Raw genomic sequence first — 15,769 nt, 5'->3', positions numbered from 1 at the left:
TCGTTGCTGACTTGACAGCAACCTCTTGCTGCACAGATGGATTATATTGGTGCAGTAGATGAACAGTTTTTCAATCTCATGTTGCCAGTTCAAACATGAGAACAACACATACTCTAAATCACTCGCGACAAACGTGCAGTAACTCTACTCTTATATTGCATTACAACCATTTACCAGGCTTTGATTATAAAAACGTTTATTTCGTCCACAAAGAAATAAGACAGCAGGTATGCCGAACTGTACCAGTGACAGTATGTACCAACATGTAGAGTCTATTAAACTTCATCTAACATGTCTAACAGCTTCGTAGTGAAGCTGAGGCACACAGAGACAATATCCAGTGATCTTCTATGCTAATCCTTTTTGTCCTTGGGTTCCCCTTCATGGGTATTTGCTTTGACTTTTCTGTTAACATGAGGTGTGAGAGAGACAACAGTCTTGAGTCATGTTGCATTATTTGGAGAAACCATTTAAAAATGTAAGAGACAAGGACACAGTGAAGTCACTTGTTTGACATCAAAGTTGAATCAGAATGTCTTACATAATGAGTGCTCCCCATGACGGCTGGGGGTTCCAACACTTTGCTGCTAATCGCCAAGGCTGATCATAGTTCTTGTCAAAATCAGAGCTCCCTAGGGATGCTGATCTCCCTGGTCGGTCCCGGGCTGGCGGAGAAGGCCAGAGAGCTGTGACTTGTCGGGCTGTGTGCGTGTGGGAAGAAAGAGGGTATGTAGGGAATGGCAGCCAGCAACAGCGGGCTGGCCTGGGGGCTTTCGTTGAGGGGCAAAGGGATGACCACATCTTCCTGGTCCCACACGTGGAAGGCATTGTGGGCAAATGGGTGCACTGGAGGAGCGTGGCTGGAGGCCATGCGATGTGCGTTGTTGTCCTTGTTCTTGTCCTCATCACTAGCCGGACCCAGAACACAATCTAAAAAAGAGAGACAGGGGAAATAGATTTAACATTACCATAAATAAAATAATATGAGAACAGTGGCTGCTGAAGTTTAGTATGCTAGATTACGGTAAAAAAAAAAAAGTCCTAAATCATTCCTAACCAGGGGTACTTCTGCAGTCTCCAGAAGTAATGGAAAGATTGTGGAGAGGCTAAATTTAAATGGATTAACAAATATATATCCATATAGTGAGTCAGTTATAACACCTGAATACCAGATGTAGGCTATAGGATAAATGGTTAAAATAAATTAAACAGTTGAAAAAGTTAGTTAAAAGTAGAAATGATTGGAACATTAGCGTCTGCCAATAATGCAAACTTGACCAAACCAGCTTAAACACTGACAGTTGAATTATAAGAAAATATTTTTGCAACAAAATCCACTCTTATAATAGTTATAGTGTTAATCCTCAGTTTAACATTACTTCAGATGAACACATTTGGAACATGACTGATGGCTAGTTGATGAAGAAGTAAATTCATATGAAAGGGCTGTGGGGATACACCTGAAACAAAAGGTCTTGAAACTGCTCTAGATTCAAATGTACTGCATTTGATTAGACTTAATCTTGAGTATTGCTGCCTCTTGGCATTATTATTGTGTGCTGTGTTTCTGCAAAATAATCCTGTATGAGAAATGACAATCCATACATTTCATTCTAAATGTGTATGTTAAATAGTAGGTTGACTCAAATAAAACTACATCTTAAATGCACAAGTTTTTGATTTTCAAAGGGGAATACCTGTTATGTCCATGGCCAGATCCTTGATGAGATGTCCAATAATAGCATAGGCAACTGCAACTACTACCAGGGCAGCCATGAGCAGGTACAGCACTGCCTTTGGCAGAGGGATGAGGTCCTTCGGTGGGGGCTTGTACTGCCTGTACAGAGGGTCTTCTAGTGATGTAGAATACGGGTAAGCGTGTGCTTCACCCGTGGAGTTCCAGCCGGTGAAATTATAGCTATTCATAGTTATAGGAATTTATTATTCCACCTGAGAATGACTCCTTTTGGCTTCTTCCTTTCACTCAACACTGCGCCATTCTCCACACTGAGAGAAATATTTCCTTCATGAAGTTGTCACACAAATATCCGAGTTACTATTATTGAGCAAGCAGACAAGTTCTTAAATTCTGCAAAGAAAACAAGAGAAACACGTCAATAAAAAGTTAATTTCAGTGACAGCATTAAAATACTTTTCGTTTCACTTCCAACCTTATTTTAGCTCCACATCCATCCAAATGCGTGTTCTCAGTGAAGTGAATCCCACTAGTCCAGCAGTGGCAGGGTTGATGCTCCGGTCCAGCAGGTGTTCCTGTCCTGCTGCCTGCTTCTCTGTCCTTGGTGCTGAAAAGTAAAGCTCACCCTGCCAGCAGATGGAAATGTAAATGTCTGGTCCGCCCACTTCAACCACGGTCCAAAACTCTGCTGCAGCCCTACATGACTTCAACCCCTCTCTGCTCAACAAAGGCTTATGTGCCGCTGCCTGTGTGCCCTTAATTCCTTCCAGTTAACGAGAAGCCCCAGCTTCCCAAAGCGCAGAGGGCTACTGTATTTACGATGATCCGAGTTGTTTAGAGAGTTTCCCTGAAGAACCTATTCGACCTCTAACCCCAACTCTCCAGGCTGTTCTTAACTTTGAGAAACATTTCTCAGTATTGTGAATATGGTATCCAATCGGGTAAGTCTACAGTATTTGTTCAGTTGGCTAAAACAGTTAATTGTAATGCGGCTAAGACCAGGAGAACATCACAGTTCAAAATCCAAATAATTGTCTTTTATTACAACATGCTGAAACTGACAGTGGTGGAAGAAGTATCCAGATCCTTTACTTAAGTAAAAGTAGAAAAACTGCAGTCTAAAAATACTCTATTACAAGTAAAAGTCCTGAATTCAAAATGTTACTTAAGTAAAAGTACAGAAGTATCATCAACAAAATGTAGTTAAGTATCAAAATTACTTATTATGCAGACTGGCTTGTTTTAGAGTGTTATATTACTATAGTATATTACAGTGTTTGTTTTTTATCACTTTCAAATACATGTAAGAGCATCTAAATGCGGTAGTTCATAAATTTGGAGCCAATTTTAGATACTTTAGGTAAATTACTAGTAATAGTACTGCATCTACTATATAAGTGTATCATATGTTTTTTATAGTAATAATAATATGCTTTATTTATATAGCAAATTTCACACAAAGTGCATAACAAATTTAAACAAAAAAAGAGCAGACAATTTAAACAACAGTTAGAATATTAAGATATATGATTTTATGTGAAATCTGAAAATTAACTAGTAATTATAAGTGACAAATAAATGTAGTGGAGTAAAAAGTACAATATTTCCTTCTGAAATGTAGCATAAAATGGAAATACTCAAATACAAGTACCTTAAATTTGTACTTAAATACAGTACTTGAGTAAATGTACTTAATTACATTCCACCACTGGAAACCGACTAAGCATGGTTCACCTTAAAGTGCTTGACAAGTTTATGAACCGCATTCACACTCACCTATGGGCTATTTTAAGTTTCCAAATCACATATTTTGGATATGCATATTTTGGGACTATACAGCACCAAGAACAGCTTTTTGCTGTGAGGTAACCAACCACTGATCCACCTTCCAATCATATTCAAAATCAAGACAAACCAGGAAGACGGATTTACGTCTAAATCATCAGCATCAATTACAGTAAGCCCTCATTTTAAATCGAAGATGTGCCTTAAGTCATTCCACAAAGGCTTGAAAACACAGGTCACAAAAATGAAAAACCCTGACTCATGAATCATAATCTATATTTTCAGTCAGAGGATCATCATATTTGTGCCTTTGTAAAGGCCTAAAGATTGTCAATTGAGAGTATGAAGTCCCATCATGAGTTTGACAGAGCTTCTAACTCACAGAGGTTATAATCCAGATGATTATTTGAGATGAAAAGCATCCTAATTATCTGAGTATTAGACTGCCGTAGCTGCTGCTCAAGTCTGGATGAAAGAGTGAGAGAGAAACCAGGAGACAGCAGCCTTTCTTGCCTCTTCCTCTCCACAATTCAGTTCATTCCACATCACAAGGGAACCATCATGCTGGCCTCCATCATCCCCAGCAGAAAGGACACAGAACACACAGTCCATTTGGGGTACAATTAGTCACAGTAAGTCACATCTACACATGCCCAAAAGATGAAAGGCCATTGGTCCCAAATTAAAAAAAAAAAAAAAGAAAAATGGAAAAGCAATTTCCTTATGTAAGCGTCATGTAGAACATGCCTGGGCATCATGTACAGCCAGGGATTTGCCGGTTCTTTAATTCCCTCCACTTCAAAGTGGCAGCAGCAGACATGCAATGAAGCTGGAGAGGAAGGAGGTCTTTATGTGTCCGGCGGCTTGCCCACCCCCACATCCCTTGTGCCCTGATGGATTTAAAGAGAAAGAGAGAGAAACAAAAAAAACAAAAAAAAACAAGGGATGATCTGTTAAACACTGAAAACATTTTGTGGGGTTCACTGCTCTTCAGTTGTCCAGGATATGAACTGAAGTAGAGATAGAGAGAGAAAGAAGTAAGTGAAAGATGAAAGGGCAGAGTGTGTGTGTGTGTGTGTGTGTGTGTGTGTGTGTGTGTGTGTGTGTGTGTGTGTGTACAGTGCCTTTAAAAAGTATTCACCTCCCTTGTAAGTTTTCATGTTTTACATGTTGAGTCAAAGTAGATTTAAAGTGGCTTTTTGACACTGATCAACAGAGTATTGAGTATTATTTTTATTGACAGATTTTTTTATTCTGACATATAAACAACACAAAAATCAATACTCAAAACACAACTTAAACACACACACACACACACACACACATACACCAGAGGTGAGGGATAGAAGTAATTGAGAGTAGTTCATCTTAACCACATATCAAGGACGCAAAACATAATCTACATGCGATTGTTACTTACAACCCATCAAAAATACAATGAAAAAAAACAACAAAAAGAACCCAATCTGTATATGAATACAAATACAGTCAAATTGAGTCCAGATTTTGCAGAAAAGGACCCTGAGATTCATCCCATTTATGTTGACATTTTAAGCCATAAAAATACAGTTTCTCCAAGTATGTATTTAGAAGATGCATCTAGACTTGAGTGTGTGTGTGTGTGTGTGTGTGTGTGTGTGTGTGTGTGTGTGTGTGTGTGTGTGTGTGTGTGTGTGTGTATGTGTGGAGATCCACTTTCTTCTTTGCGAAAACATCATCAGCTCTGTCAGGTTGAGTGGTGAGTGACCACTCCAGGACATTAACATGGTTTTGAAGTCATTCCTGTGTAGCTGTGGTTTTCTTCTTGGGCTCAGTAATACAAAGTAAAGTCTTAATGGAAAACAAATCTGCATTCATGTTACCCTCCAACCTCACAGGCCTTCCAGGGCCTGCTGCAAAGACGTCAAAGTCTATTTTATTTACATAGCCCAATATCACAAATCCTAAATTTTCCTCAAGGAGCTTTACGATTTGTACAGCACGACACCTTCTGTGCTTAGCATCTCTTCACTCTGGGGATGCTGTGTTTATGATCATTTGCAGTGTTTGGCTTAAAAAGTTCCATTTTGGTCCATTTAGCTTCTTCCAGCTGACCTCGGTCTTCCACATGCTTTCTGGCAAACTGTAGCCCAGCTATCGTGAGATTTTTTAAGAGTGTCTCTCTGTTTGCCACTTTCTCATAAAGCTGTGACTGTTATGAAACTGTTGTCTGCACATACGCCCTCAGAGTTGTCATCAGTCTTCTTCATGCGTTCAGTTTTTGAGGACAACCAGCTTGAGGCACATTTACAGCTAAGCCGCACTCTTTCCAATTCTAAATGATTTATTTAACTGGACTCCAGTGGATGTTCAATGATTTGGAAATGTTCTTGTAGCCATCCCAACTTGTGTTTTTCAATCATCCTTCCACAGAGTTTGAGGTTTTGCAACAATACTGACTCACCACAAGTTGGACCATCCAGATACAGCTGTATTTTACTACTACCATTGAAACCCCTTGATGACACACAGCTGTTTTCCAGTTAACTGATTATGTGACTCCTGCACTGGTCATGAATCAGGTGTGTAATATGAAAGGGAGTGAATACTTATGCAAACATGTATTTTGAATTTGTAATTGATTGATCACTTTGTAGGGATCTGTTTCAACATTAAAGGGTATTTTTGTTGACCTGAGTCAAAAAAGCCACATTAAATCTATTTAAAATAAATCTTAAAAAGTAAAACATACAACACTTCCATAAAAACTGGATGTTTCATAATTATTTTTTGTGTGTTGAACACGTTGCTGACTCTTTGCCTGTAGATTCCTCTGGTTTTCGTCAGAATTGAGCTCTGGGACACTTCACAGTTCTCTGTCTAAACCCCCTAATTCACTTGTTTTCTCCCCTACAGAGCCTGTTTCAGGATTTTCAGGCTTTACATATATATTCTCTGACTGATAATACCTGAGCTTCTGCTAGAACTGACCCTGTTTTCACTATTTCTGATGGACTTATTGTAATACAAAACCACATTCACACAGGCCTGACCCAGACACTGCGACAAAGTCACTGAGGCTGATAGCTGTGCAGCAATGACAGAGAGCATACTGTAAATAGCACAGACTGTTGCTGTCCAAACACTGTGTTTCCTAAAGCAAATCAGAGTGAAAGACGCTGATTGAAACATTCTTTAAACTCACTCATCAAAAATAAAATAGAGCGGTAAGGTGTGCCATCAGTAAATAAGTGCACAAATTACAATCCAATGCTCCATATTGAAATTCATCTTCATTTTTTAATTTGATTTAATCGCTTGCAATCTAGCTATACATTGAAATACTGGAGGTATTTGCTCTAAGCCTGCTATACATGAGTAAAAAAGTTTTCTGCTTGGCCTAAAAAGTTGATCCAATGAGTTTTTGATGAATCCTTTAATTTAGAGTTTATTTTCTGTTTTACCATTGAAGTCAGTGGGCTGTGGTGTTTCTGCCCTCAGGGTCCTTGTGAAGGACCAGGTGCTATGAACCCCAGTATCCCAATGGAGGACACTTTGACACAGGTGCAGAATTATGTTATGTCAAAGTAATGTGAGGTCATTTGCCATCTGCTCCATCATTAGTCAGATTAAGCCCTTGTGCTCTGTTGATTCTGACCAAGTAGGATCATTTGACATTCTTCTTTACTCTATATTTTGCACATTTTTACAAATACTACTTCTGATTTGTGTTTTCTACTAGCAGAGGTCGCTCTCTAATTGTCCTGACTAGCAAAATTATTATGTAGAGTATATGATATATTGTTTCTTTGTTTTTACATCATTCATCAGTTTTAATGTGTAATTCAGTTGATCCAAATCCCTGGTTTGTCTGTCCGCCTGCAGAATATCTCAAAACTTTGTTCACAAATGTCCGTAAAGTTTGGAAAAAAGGCATGATGATCTGCATCTGGAACCTCCTGTCCTCTTGTTAACCTCAGTGATTTACAGGAATGATTAGAAATAAAATAAAAGAATTGATATTGCTAAATGTTTGTCAAATGAGAGCTACAATCATTCTGACATCTGAGTTTCTCCCATGCGTATCAAGTTTTATTTTCATCTCATATAACAAAATGCCTTGTCAGTCATATCAGCTTTTATGCTATTTTTAGTCTCGATTTCAATCTTCTCTGTTGAACTCATGACAATGGCACGAGTTAATATGATGACAGAGTTCAAAATGCAATCGAGTGAGGAGGATTAGTAGCGAAATCCTCACCCAACCAAAACATGGCAGCTGACAGAGAACTGCATTTTGATGAGGGAGAAGTAATGCAGCAATGAGGTGGTGTCGGTACCGTGTAGGATGAAAGACAGTAATCCGTTACAGATTATTATTCACGGGAAAGGTAATTCCATAGCTTGTAGCTTCGTATCTATTCAGAACGGTCTAGCTCAACCTCTTAATTTAATCTTTTCAGCAACAGTGCAGCTCACAACAGCTGTGTTTGTGGTGGTGACTGAGATTTCTATGACAACTGATTTCTCTTTAAAGTTGTAACACACAATCTGAGTGAACACAACTTTGGATAAATTGAGTTACCTGTGGTTTGAGGGCATATTTTAACCAACAACTAGCATTTTGATGACTTCACAAAGCACAAATCAGTGCTACAGTTTTATGGTTATGACTTTATGTCGTGTCTTAGCCACTGATAAATAGAATAAAGCCTCTTATTTATGGCAGATGGAATAACAGCTGCTGCTACAAAGGTGTGGCTTACAGACATTTGGAATACTTAAAACTTTTATTTATCAAAAGCTCAGATCAAAATCCTTGACCTCTGGCAAACCATGCAAAGTTATGACATCTTAGTGATAGAGCTACTAAAGTGCTAGAAGTAATCACCATGTTACACCTGACAAACGCAACTGACAGGTCAGATAAGTAAGATTACACAAACCATACAGTGACCTCTGCATACTGATAACTGGATCAAATTTGAAACAAAAAGGCTTCACAGGCAATTCCAAACAAGTTGTGTGCATTTATGCTTTGTTGCTTTATGATTACAGTATTACTGTAGAGCTGTATTATCTTTGTATACAGTAACAAATCAGCAGCAGCAAATCAGAATCTTGACCTCACTGTTGATACTTCACTACAGGAAATGACCATTCAATAAATTCTACTTTGTCTATACAACTGAAAACAAATCACTGCTACGGTGTTGTGATCGAGAGTAGAAAAATAGCCCTCTTTAAGTTTAAAAATCTACATCTGAATTAATTACACTTCACAAGTTCGGTGACAGACTTCAAGCTTGACTTGTTATGTCTCTCGAAATAAAGCACTCAGAGAAAACAAACATTGCCATTATACAGATGACAATTCATCGACATCATCTGAACACTGCTGAGTTGACACTTCTGACTGCAGATTCCTGTTGGTCGGGAGCAGCAGTGAGTAAGAGGTCGGATCTATTTGTCCACAGTGAAGGCTTGCAACCCTGTGATGGCTCTGCCCAGGATGAGGGCATGGATATCATGAGTACCTGGAGGACGAGACGACAGACAGGATCAATAGCTGCAATTCGTGTGGGGGTGGGACACAGAATTAACATACTGTCACAAAACTATTCAGCAGTTGTGAAGCAATTTAGTTAAAATGAACTTAACAAATGTGTGACTGATCTAACTTTATACTCCACTCAAACACACAGGCATCTGTTTCTGTTCTCAAACAAGCCTACACAGCACAGGGTACGTGCTCCCTCCTCCTCACCTTCATATGTGTTGACAGCTTCCAGGTTCATGACGTGGCGGATGATGTGGTACTCATCTGCGATCCCGTTTCCTCCCAGCATGTCTCTGGCCTGCCTGGCGATGTCCAGGGCTTTACCGCAGCTGTTTCTCTTCAGCATGGATATCATATCTGGGGCTGCTCTGTTAACAAATGTTAATTAACACATTCATGTCTCCATCAGAATTCATTGTGACAACTTTGGTGATCCTGACATTTCATCTAGCGCCTTTAGTTTATGACCAGATACCTGCAAAACTCATGACATTCCCATCAGCCTCAGCTGTAATTTTATGTACTACTAATTAGCAAATATTCATCTGATATTTGTTCTACCTGGGTCTCTGAATGTATGCAACAGTCACACATTATGACTCTGCTTCTCTAAGATCAAACCCAATCACACAACTAAAACTCGATTTTATAACCTTTAGTTTCGCCACACTACTGAGAACAAAATGAGACAATTATTTTTCCTTTTTGACCTGACAGAAGGAGGTCAGAGTGAAGTCAGCTTTAGAGCAGAGACTCCAGCGCTGGAAGGAATTCAGTTAGAGGATAAAGTTGTCTTTACTTTTTCTCATCAATAAGTCTTCCCAGCTGCAGACAGGACTGTAGGCCGATGGTGATCTCTGTCAACATGTCTGCCATTTTCTTCTGCATTAGCTGATTCCTTGCCAGCGGCACACCAAACTGGATTCTGGTTCAGAGAACAACAGCACAGACCAACACACATAAATAATCAAATCCTCTAAATGATATGACAATATATATCCTAACTGTACACAAAAAATGAGTTAATTTTTTTGAACAAATGTGATTTTTAAGGGTTTATTTTATTTAACCCACTCAGCTTTAATGATTCAAAATGGTTTGAAACGCCTGTGCAAAGAGATTCAAATCTAGTCATGACAAACGTGTAGGACTAAAGAGGACATGACATTACGCAGACATCTGACCTGTCGAGAGTGTACTGGCGAGCCGCATGGAAACAGAACTCTGCAGCACCCAGAGCACCCCAAGCAATACCATAACGGGCATTGTTCAAGCAGCCAAACGGACCCTGGAAGCAATGAAAAGAGCTTCATGAGCAATTACTTCTATGTGTAGAGTAGAATTTTAAGTGTTTCATTTTTATCTACTACTGTAATTCCACATAAATCTTAATACCCGCAAAATACCAAAGCCTGTGAGTCACATTTTATATCAAGAATGTAACAGAACAAACATGTCTTTCTACTTCCCAGAACGTTCGTGGTTTTACTTCACTCACCCCAAGGCCAGAGACGTTAGGGAGTAGGTTCTCCTCGGGAACCTCCACCTCGTCCATGAGGATCATACCAGTGGCGGATGCTCTCAGAGAGAACTTTCCCTCGATCTTTGGAGTGGAGAGGCCCTTCATACCGCGCTCCAAGATGAAGCCGCGGACCTTCCCATCCTCACATTTGGCCCAGACTACAGCGATATCTGCCACTGGGGAGTTGGTGATCCTGGAGGTGGAAGTAAGATTTGACTTTAACTGATGTTGGGTATTTATGTTCTGTTCATACTTGAAAGAAATATCAAGCTGAATCAGTTGAACCTGCATTCACCAACAACAAAAAATTTACTATAATCTGTTCTGCAGGTTGCCTTTACTGATATTTGTTGTGTTACAAAATAATTATGACAAATTTTGTCTAAGTGTACAAAATTAATTTATTCTAATAAAACATTAAATATATAAAAGAATACAATCAGTACATCCCTTGAACGTTAGAAGAAAAAAAAAACATCTCCGCAACATCTCTGAGTTTCATTCAGTACTTTTACGGTGAAGAGCTCCACCATGTGGACATTTAATAACATGACACCCGTTCAAGTGAACGGGAAAGTGGTCTCAGTCTTTTGGACCCCACTGTATGTTTTACTTTGCTTTCTTCAATTAGAGAGCATTTAGAGGTTGAGATTGAGATTTAGAGTTGTTGAGGTAATACACTGAGTAAATGCACAACCTGCAATGACAATTAATTCTCCTGACATGGTCTTCAGAGCCACATTAGACTGAAATTTGATTGAGATGCTATTTATTGAAGCATTTCTCAAAAAAAACCCATCTCTATTATCATCCGCATATCTGCTACTCACCAGGTCTTTGAACCAGTGAGAGTGTAGGTGCGACTGGATGGATTGTATTTGGCTCTGGTTTCCATGCTGCCGGGGTCGCTGCCGTGGTTAGGCTCCGTCAAGCCGAAGCAACCCAGGATCTCTCCACGAGCTGGGGGTGACAGAGGAGTGGTGATTACAATGATTACAATACTCACTGAAGAACAAACAAAGAGCTCAGTCACTCATCGTTGGGTTTTTATGGTTAAAGTGGCAACATCTGACTTGCACAATATCACCACTGTAAACCGTTTCAGTTTTCATCCATCTCAGCTTCGCTTAAAATGTCCTGGAAGGCTTAAACTGTCAGAGTAATAACCCCTTATATTATACATTTCACATTATTATAGAATGGTCAATAAAAGAAAGCACATTTCTTGACCTCAGACCACAAACATTTCTGATAGATAATCTAACTTAAATGTTGTTGTTTTTCTCTTCTTACCCAGCTTGGGGAGGTATTTCTGTTTCTGCTCCTCTGTGCCGTACGCATTAATGGGATGCATGACCAGTGATGACTGCACGCTCATGACTGAGCGATAGCCGCTGTCCACTCTTTCTACTTCTCTGGCAATCAAACCATAGGCCACATAGCTTGTCCCAGCACAGCCATAACCTTTATCATCAAACACAGGAAGATATGTTGCTGTCAGTGTTGTTACAAAATAGTATGTAAAGCATTAAGTTGATAAAAGTTCATTTAAGTTAATGAAGTCAAATATAATGGACTTTAAAGTTTTATGGTTTTGTCACAGACACGTTTAAGAGATTTCTCAAAAACAAGCAATACACACACACACACAGGTCCAGTGTGCAGATGATCAAAGTCCACTTCAGATAAAATTTGGCTGTTTTACAATAGATGTTGAAACTTTATGGCTCACAGTTAACACAGATCTGTGGTCTGTTCTGTGTAGGTCATCAATGTGTGTGGGATTTCCACTGTGACATACATACCTTTAATGGTTGGGCCCAGGACACCCATCTCTCCCATCTCCGACACAATTTCTCTGTGGAACACTGAAAGAAAATGAAATGACACAACCGGCTGTCACATGTGGTTATGGCTGTTATGAACGATTATTTTCACTGACAATTCATCTGCAGATTATATTTTGGTTACATTTATTCATTGTTTAGCCTATAAAATGTCAGAAAAGGCTGAAAAATGCCCATCACAGTTTCCCAGAGCCCAGGGTGATGTGTTCAAATGGCTTGTTTTGTCTGACCAACAATCCAAAACCCAAATATATTCAGTTTCTTATCACATGAGACAAAGAAAAGCAGCAAATAATCACATTTGAGAAGCTGGAAATGGGGAACATTTGGTATTTTTGCTTTTAAAAAACAACTTCAAAGATGAATGGATTATTAAAACAGCCTATTATTTGCAGATTTTCTCAATTGACTGATCAATGAATTGTTTCAGCTCTACTGTGGTCAAGTTACAAGTGTTATATTTCTTTATTTCAACTAAGAGCTTCGTAACAAAACGACACAGTGGTATTATTGCTGCAATCATTACATGAGCACTTATAAATGTAAGTTGAAGGAAAAATCAAGTAATCAATGAAGGGCTGTAGTTCATGCGTGTAGGAAAATGAACATGAGTCTTTCACCTTCATTTCTGTTCGCCATGGTAATGCGAGGCATGAGTTTCTCTTGGCAGTAGGTTCTGAAGGAGTCTCTGATCATGATCTCCTCCTCCGTCAGCTGCCCCTCCAGGTCCAGGGCATCCCGCCAGTTGAACTGGACCTTAGCTGTCAAATATTTACAACAGGAATGATTCAAAAACCTTCAAAACCACAGTTAAAAATATAATTCGGTGGAACTTCCATTTTAAAATTGTGGACTTGGACTGATTTCAGAAATAATAATCTGTCAACACCTACGTGCTTTGGCCTTCATCTCGGTTTTCTCTGCATCTGTGGAAATACAGAGCATAAAAATGATTAATATTATGCATGAAGATAAACTCCTTAATCTCTTTAAAATAAATATACAAACTTCTTTGCTATTTTCAAATGATTAACTGTGTCAAATATAGCTTCAGTTAAATCATGCTTCTCCCTGTGGATGTCGAGTGTCTTCAAGTCAGACACAAATAAATAACAATGAAGAAAGAGACTGGAAATAGCAATGAGTCCAACAGCTTAACATCACAGTCGCCAACCTCTGCAAAATTTAGTTTTGCATTTGGTGTGTGGTGCACAAAGCAACACATACATTTGAAACCACATCAGTGAAATCTCTTTCCATTAAACCCGACAACTTTAATAGGTCACAGAGCTGCAGTGTCCTCCTTCTGCATGCATATAAGTGCAGAAGGAGACAGTTGGTGGTCTTCAGTGGAAAATAGTTCTCACATCTGTGGATCACTATGAGCTATATTATTACACCACACACCAATGCCACTGATTGTACTGAAATGCTGGGAGTTGCAGCTGAATACTCCAACCTTCAAGACCATCTGGATGGAAAGATGACAATGTGCGAGGTAGAAACATGATAAATATATTATCTCTGTGGCTAGCATGCAGTCACAGTACTCACCCCGTCTGGCAGGTGCTGCAGTTCCCTGTGCTCTGGAGAATGATATGATGGCACATCTCTGAGGATTGACCATGAGACGGCACACAGCAGTTCTCAATGCCATGATGGAGATTATCTATACAATAACACAGAAAAACATCAGTTGATGTGAAAATGTTAAATGGATCAGTGTCTGACTCTGTGGCTCATATATGTTTTATATTTAAAGATCTCCTCCAGACATGTTTTAAGATGTATATAAAATATTCTACTTTGAATAATGATAATTTGTATATGATATGGTTTTTCCACAAAAAAAAAAAGTTTTAAAATTATCTTGTTGTCCTTAAAATGGCTTCTACTCCTTCTCCCTCATTAAAAATCCCAGAATCTCTGAATATGCGAATATATTTCATTTCAGAAGTTTAACAGCTGAACACAAGATGTCTCCTACTTCACTGTAAAGTCCATTCTCAGTGTTTGTGCACCAGAGGCTTCAAGTTTCCACATCGCACTTGTGTAAATTGAATATTGGACCAGGATTAGCTTCCAAACTATTTGTACTGTCACAAATCATGTTCGTAGACCCGCCCCTTAAAATCAGATTTTAAATTAGCTCAGAGAAACTTTCCACTTTCAGATTAATGTGAAAACAGCCTTCTAGTGTCAAACTCTGCACATACATCATTCTGCACAGTGAAGCTCAATCATCCAGCTGAGGGAACAAGAAGAAAAAACATATTTCTGAGCGGAGGGGGACTATAAACTCTAAATTAGTTTTTAAATTGTGAATGAAAACATGTTCCTATTATCTGCAGTAGCTGTCAGACATTACACTGCATTGTTATTCATTTCTGTGTCATAATTTTCACAGATGTCATATCTAACGAGACTTGTCACAGTGTCAAGTAAACACAGCAGACAGTATGGTATGTAGCCAGGCTAGGCTAGCTCAGCTAACCTGTGTGGCCTTAAATAACACTGAACAGCTAACAGCGCTAGCTTACGATAGCTAGCTGGTAACAACAAATTATTCCCGCACGACTATAACAACAATGTGCTGTGTGAGTGTTGTGTGTTGAGAATGACCATTAAAACCACGATAACAGCTGTATATAAAGAGCATTTACCTGCCCTTGTCCTGGCTCCCTTCTCTGACTCCAGATGACGCTGCAGCGACAGTGAACGTCAAAACACAACCTGACGTCATCACGTCAAGTACCCCCAAGCGGCGTCTGGTGTCATTATTGACTGAACCATGTGCCAGCTGTTAAACAGCGGTCAACTTTTCCTGTACAAAATCCAACCTTTTGTCTATGTTAAGGCAATGCACATAAAATATGTGACTAAGACATGTAAATATGAATGAGCTCTTCGTTTGTGTCCACCCATCATTACTGAAGATGGCTGCATTTAGGGGATACTTCAGCTACTGCCAACACAACGACTCTGATTGGCTCATTAACAGGGGCGTGATTCTTGGAGGCATGACTATGTTCATGTTTCAGTTCTCAGAATAAAGGAACCCCTTTTTCGGGGAATGATGATAGTAGCTGCCAACGGCTTTACAATAGCCCTCAGACACAGTAGACGCAATAAGTACTTCAGTTGTTCTCATGCCAGTACTCCTGTCTGCTGGATGATGTGCCCTCCAAATTATCTCAATTCATCATTAACAAAGCCACCTAATATCTGAGATTTTATAAAGTTGCTACTCATAATATTGCTTGCAGGAGACCAGTATGATTTTTCAATACAATCATTTTTTGATAAGGGCAAACATGACAAACAGTACCAGCAGGGTGCAGCATTTAATACAATAAAACCATGATGGTTGGATTGTAGGA

At 39.2% G+C, this 15,769-nt stretch overlaps 1 protein-coding gene across 1 annotated transcript; it reads right to left on the bottom strand.

Moving 5' to 3' along the window:
* Positions 1-8,231: 8,231 nt before the first annotated feature.
* Positions 8,232-15,267, bottom strand: LOC121884783 (glutaryl-CoA dehydrogenase, mitochondrial-like). The gene is made up of 12 exons (XM_042393779.1): positions 15,053-15,267; positions 13,944-14,058; positions 13,283-13,315; positions 13,010-13,150; positions 12,348-12,410; positions 11,836-12,006; positions 11,373-11,502; positions 10,519-10,735; positions 10,205-10,308; positions 9,820-9,945; positions 9,228-9,388; positions 8,232-8,997 (listed from the first exon to the last, which is right to left on the bottom strand). The coding sequence occupies exons 2-12, from the start codon at positions 14,044-14,046 to the stop codon at positions 8,924-8,926; spliced, it is 1,323 nt and encodes a 440-aa protein (XP_042249713.1). The 5' UTR covers positions 14,047-14,058; positions 15,053-15,267; the 3' UTR covers positions 8,232-8,923.
* Positions 15,268-15,769: the final 502 nt, after the last annotated feature.

The sequence above is a fragment of the Thunnus maccoyii genome, chromosome 18, assembly GCF_910596095.1.
Source record: "Thunnus maccoyii chromosome 18, fThuMac1.1, whole genome shotgun sequence".
NCBI lineage: Eukaryota > Metazoa > Chordata > Actinopteri > Scombriformes > Scombridae > Thunnus > Thunnus maccoyii.
The sequence above is the reverse complement of the archived record's forward strand: the minus strand, read 5'-3'. Positions and strand labels throughout refer to the sequence as shown.

Bases quoted from the DNA above. Each gene is read 5' to 3' on its own strand.
- LOC121884783 (XM_042393779.1), bottom strand. From the start codon at position 14,046: ATGGCATTGAGAACTGCTGTGTGCCGTCTCATGGTCAATCCTCAGAGA. The intron at 12,007-12,347 runs GTATGTATGTCA...TTGATGATAAAG, and splicing joins CCTGGGCCCAACCATTAAAG to GTTATGGCTGTGCTGGGACA. The intron at 11,503-11,835 runs GTAAGAAGAGAA...TGTCACCCCCAG, and splicing joins GAAATACCTCCCCAAGCTGG to CTCGTGGAGAGATCCTGGGT.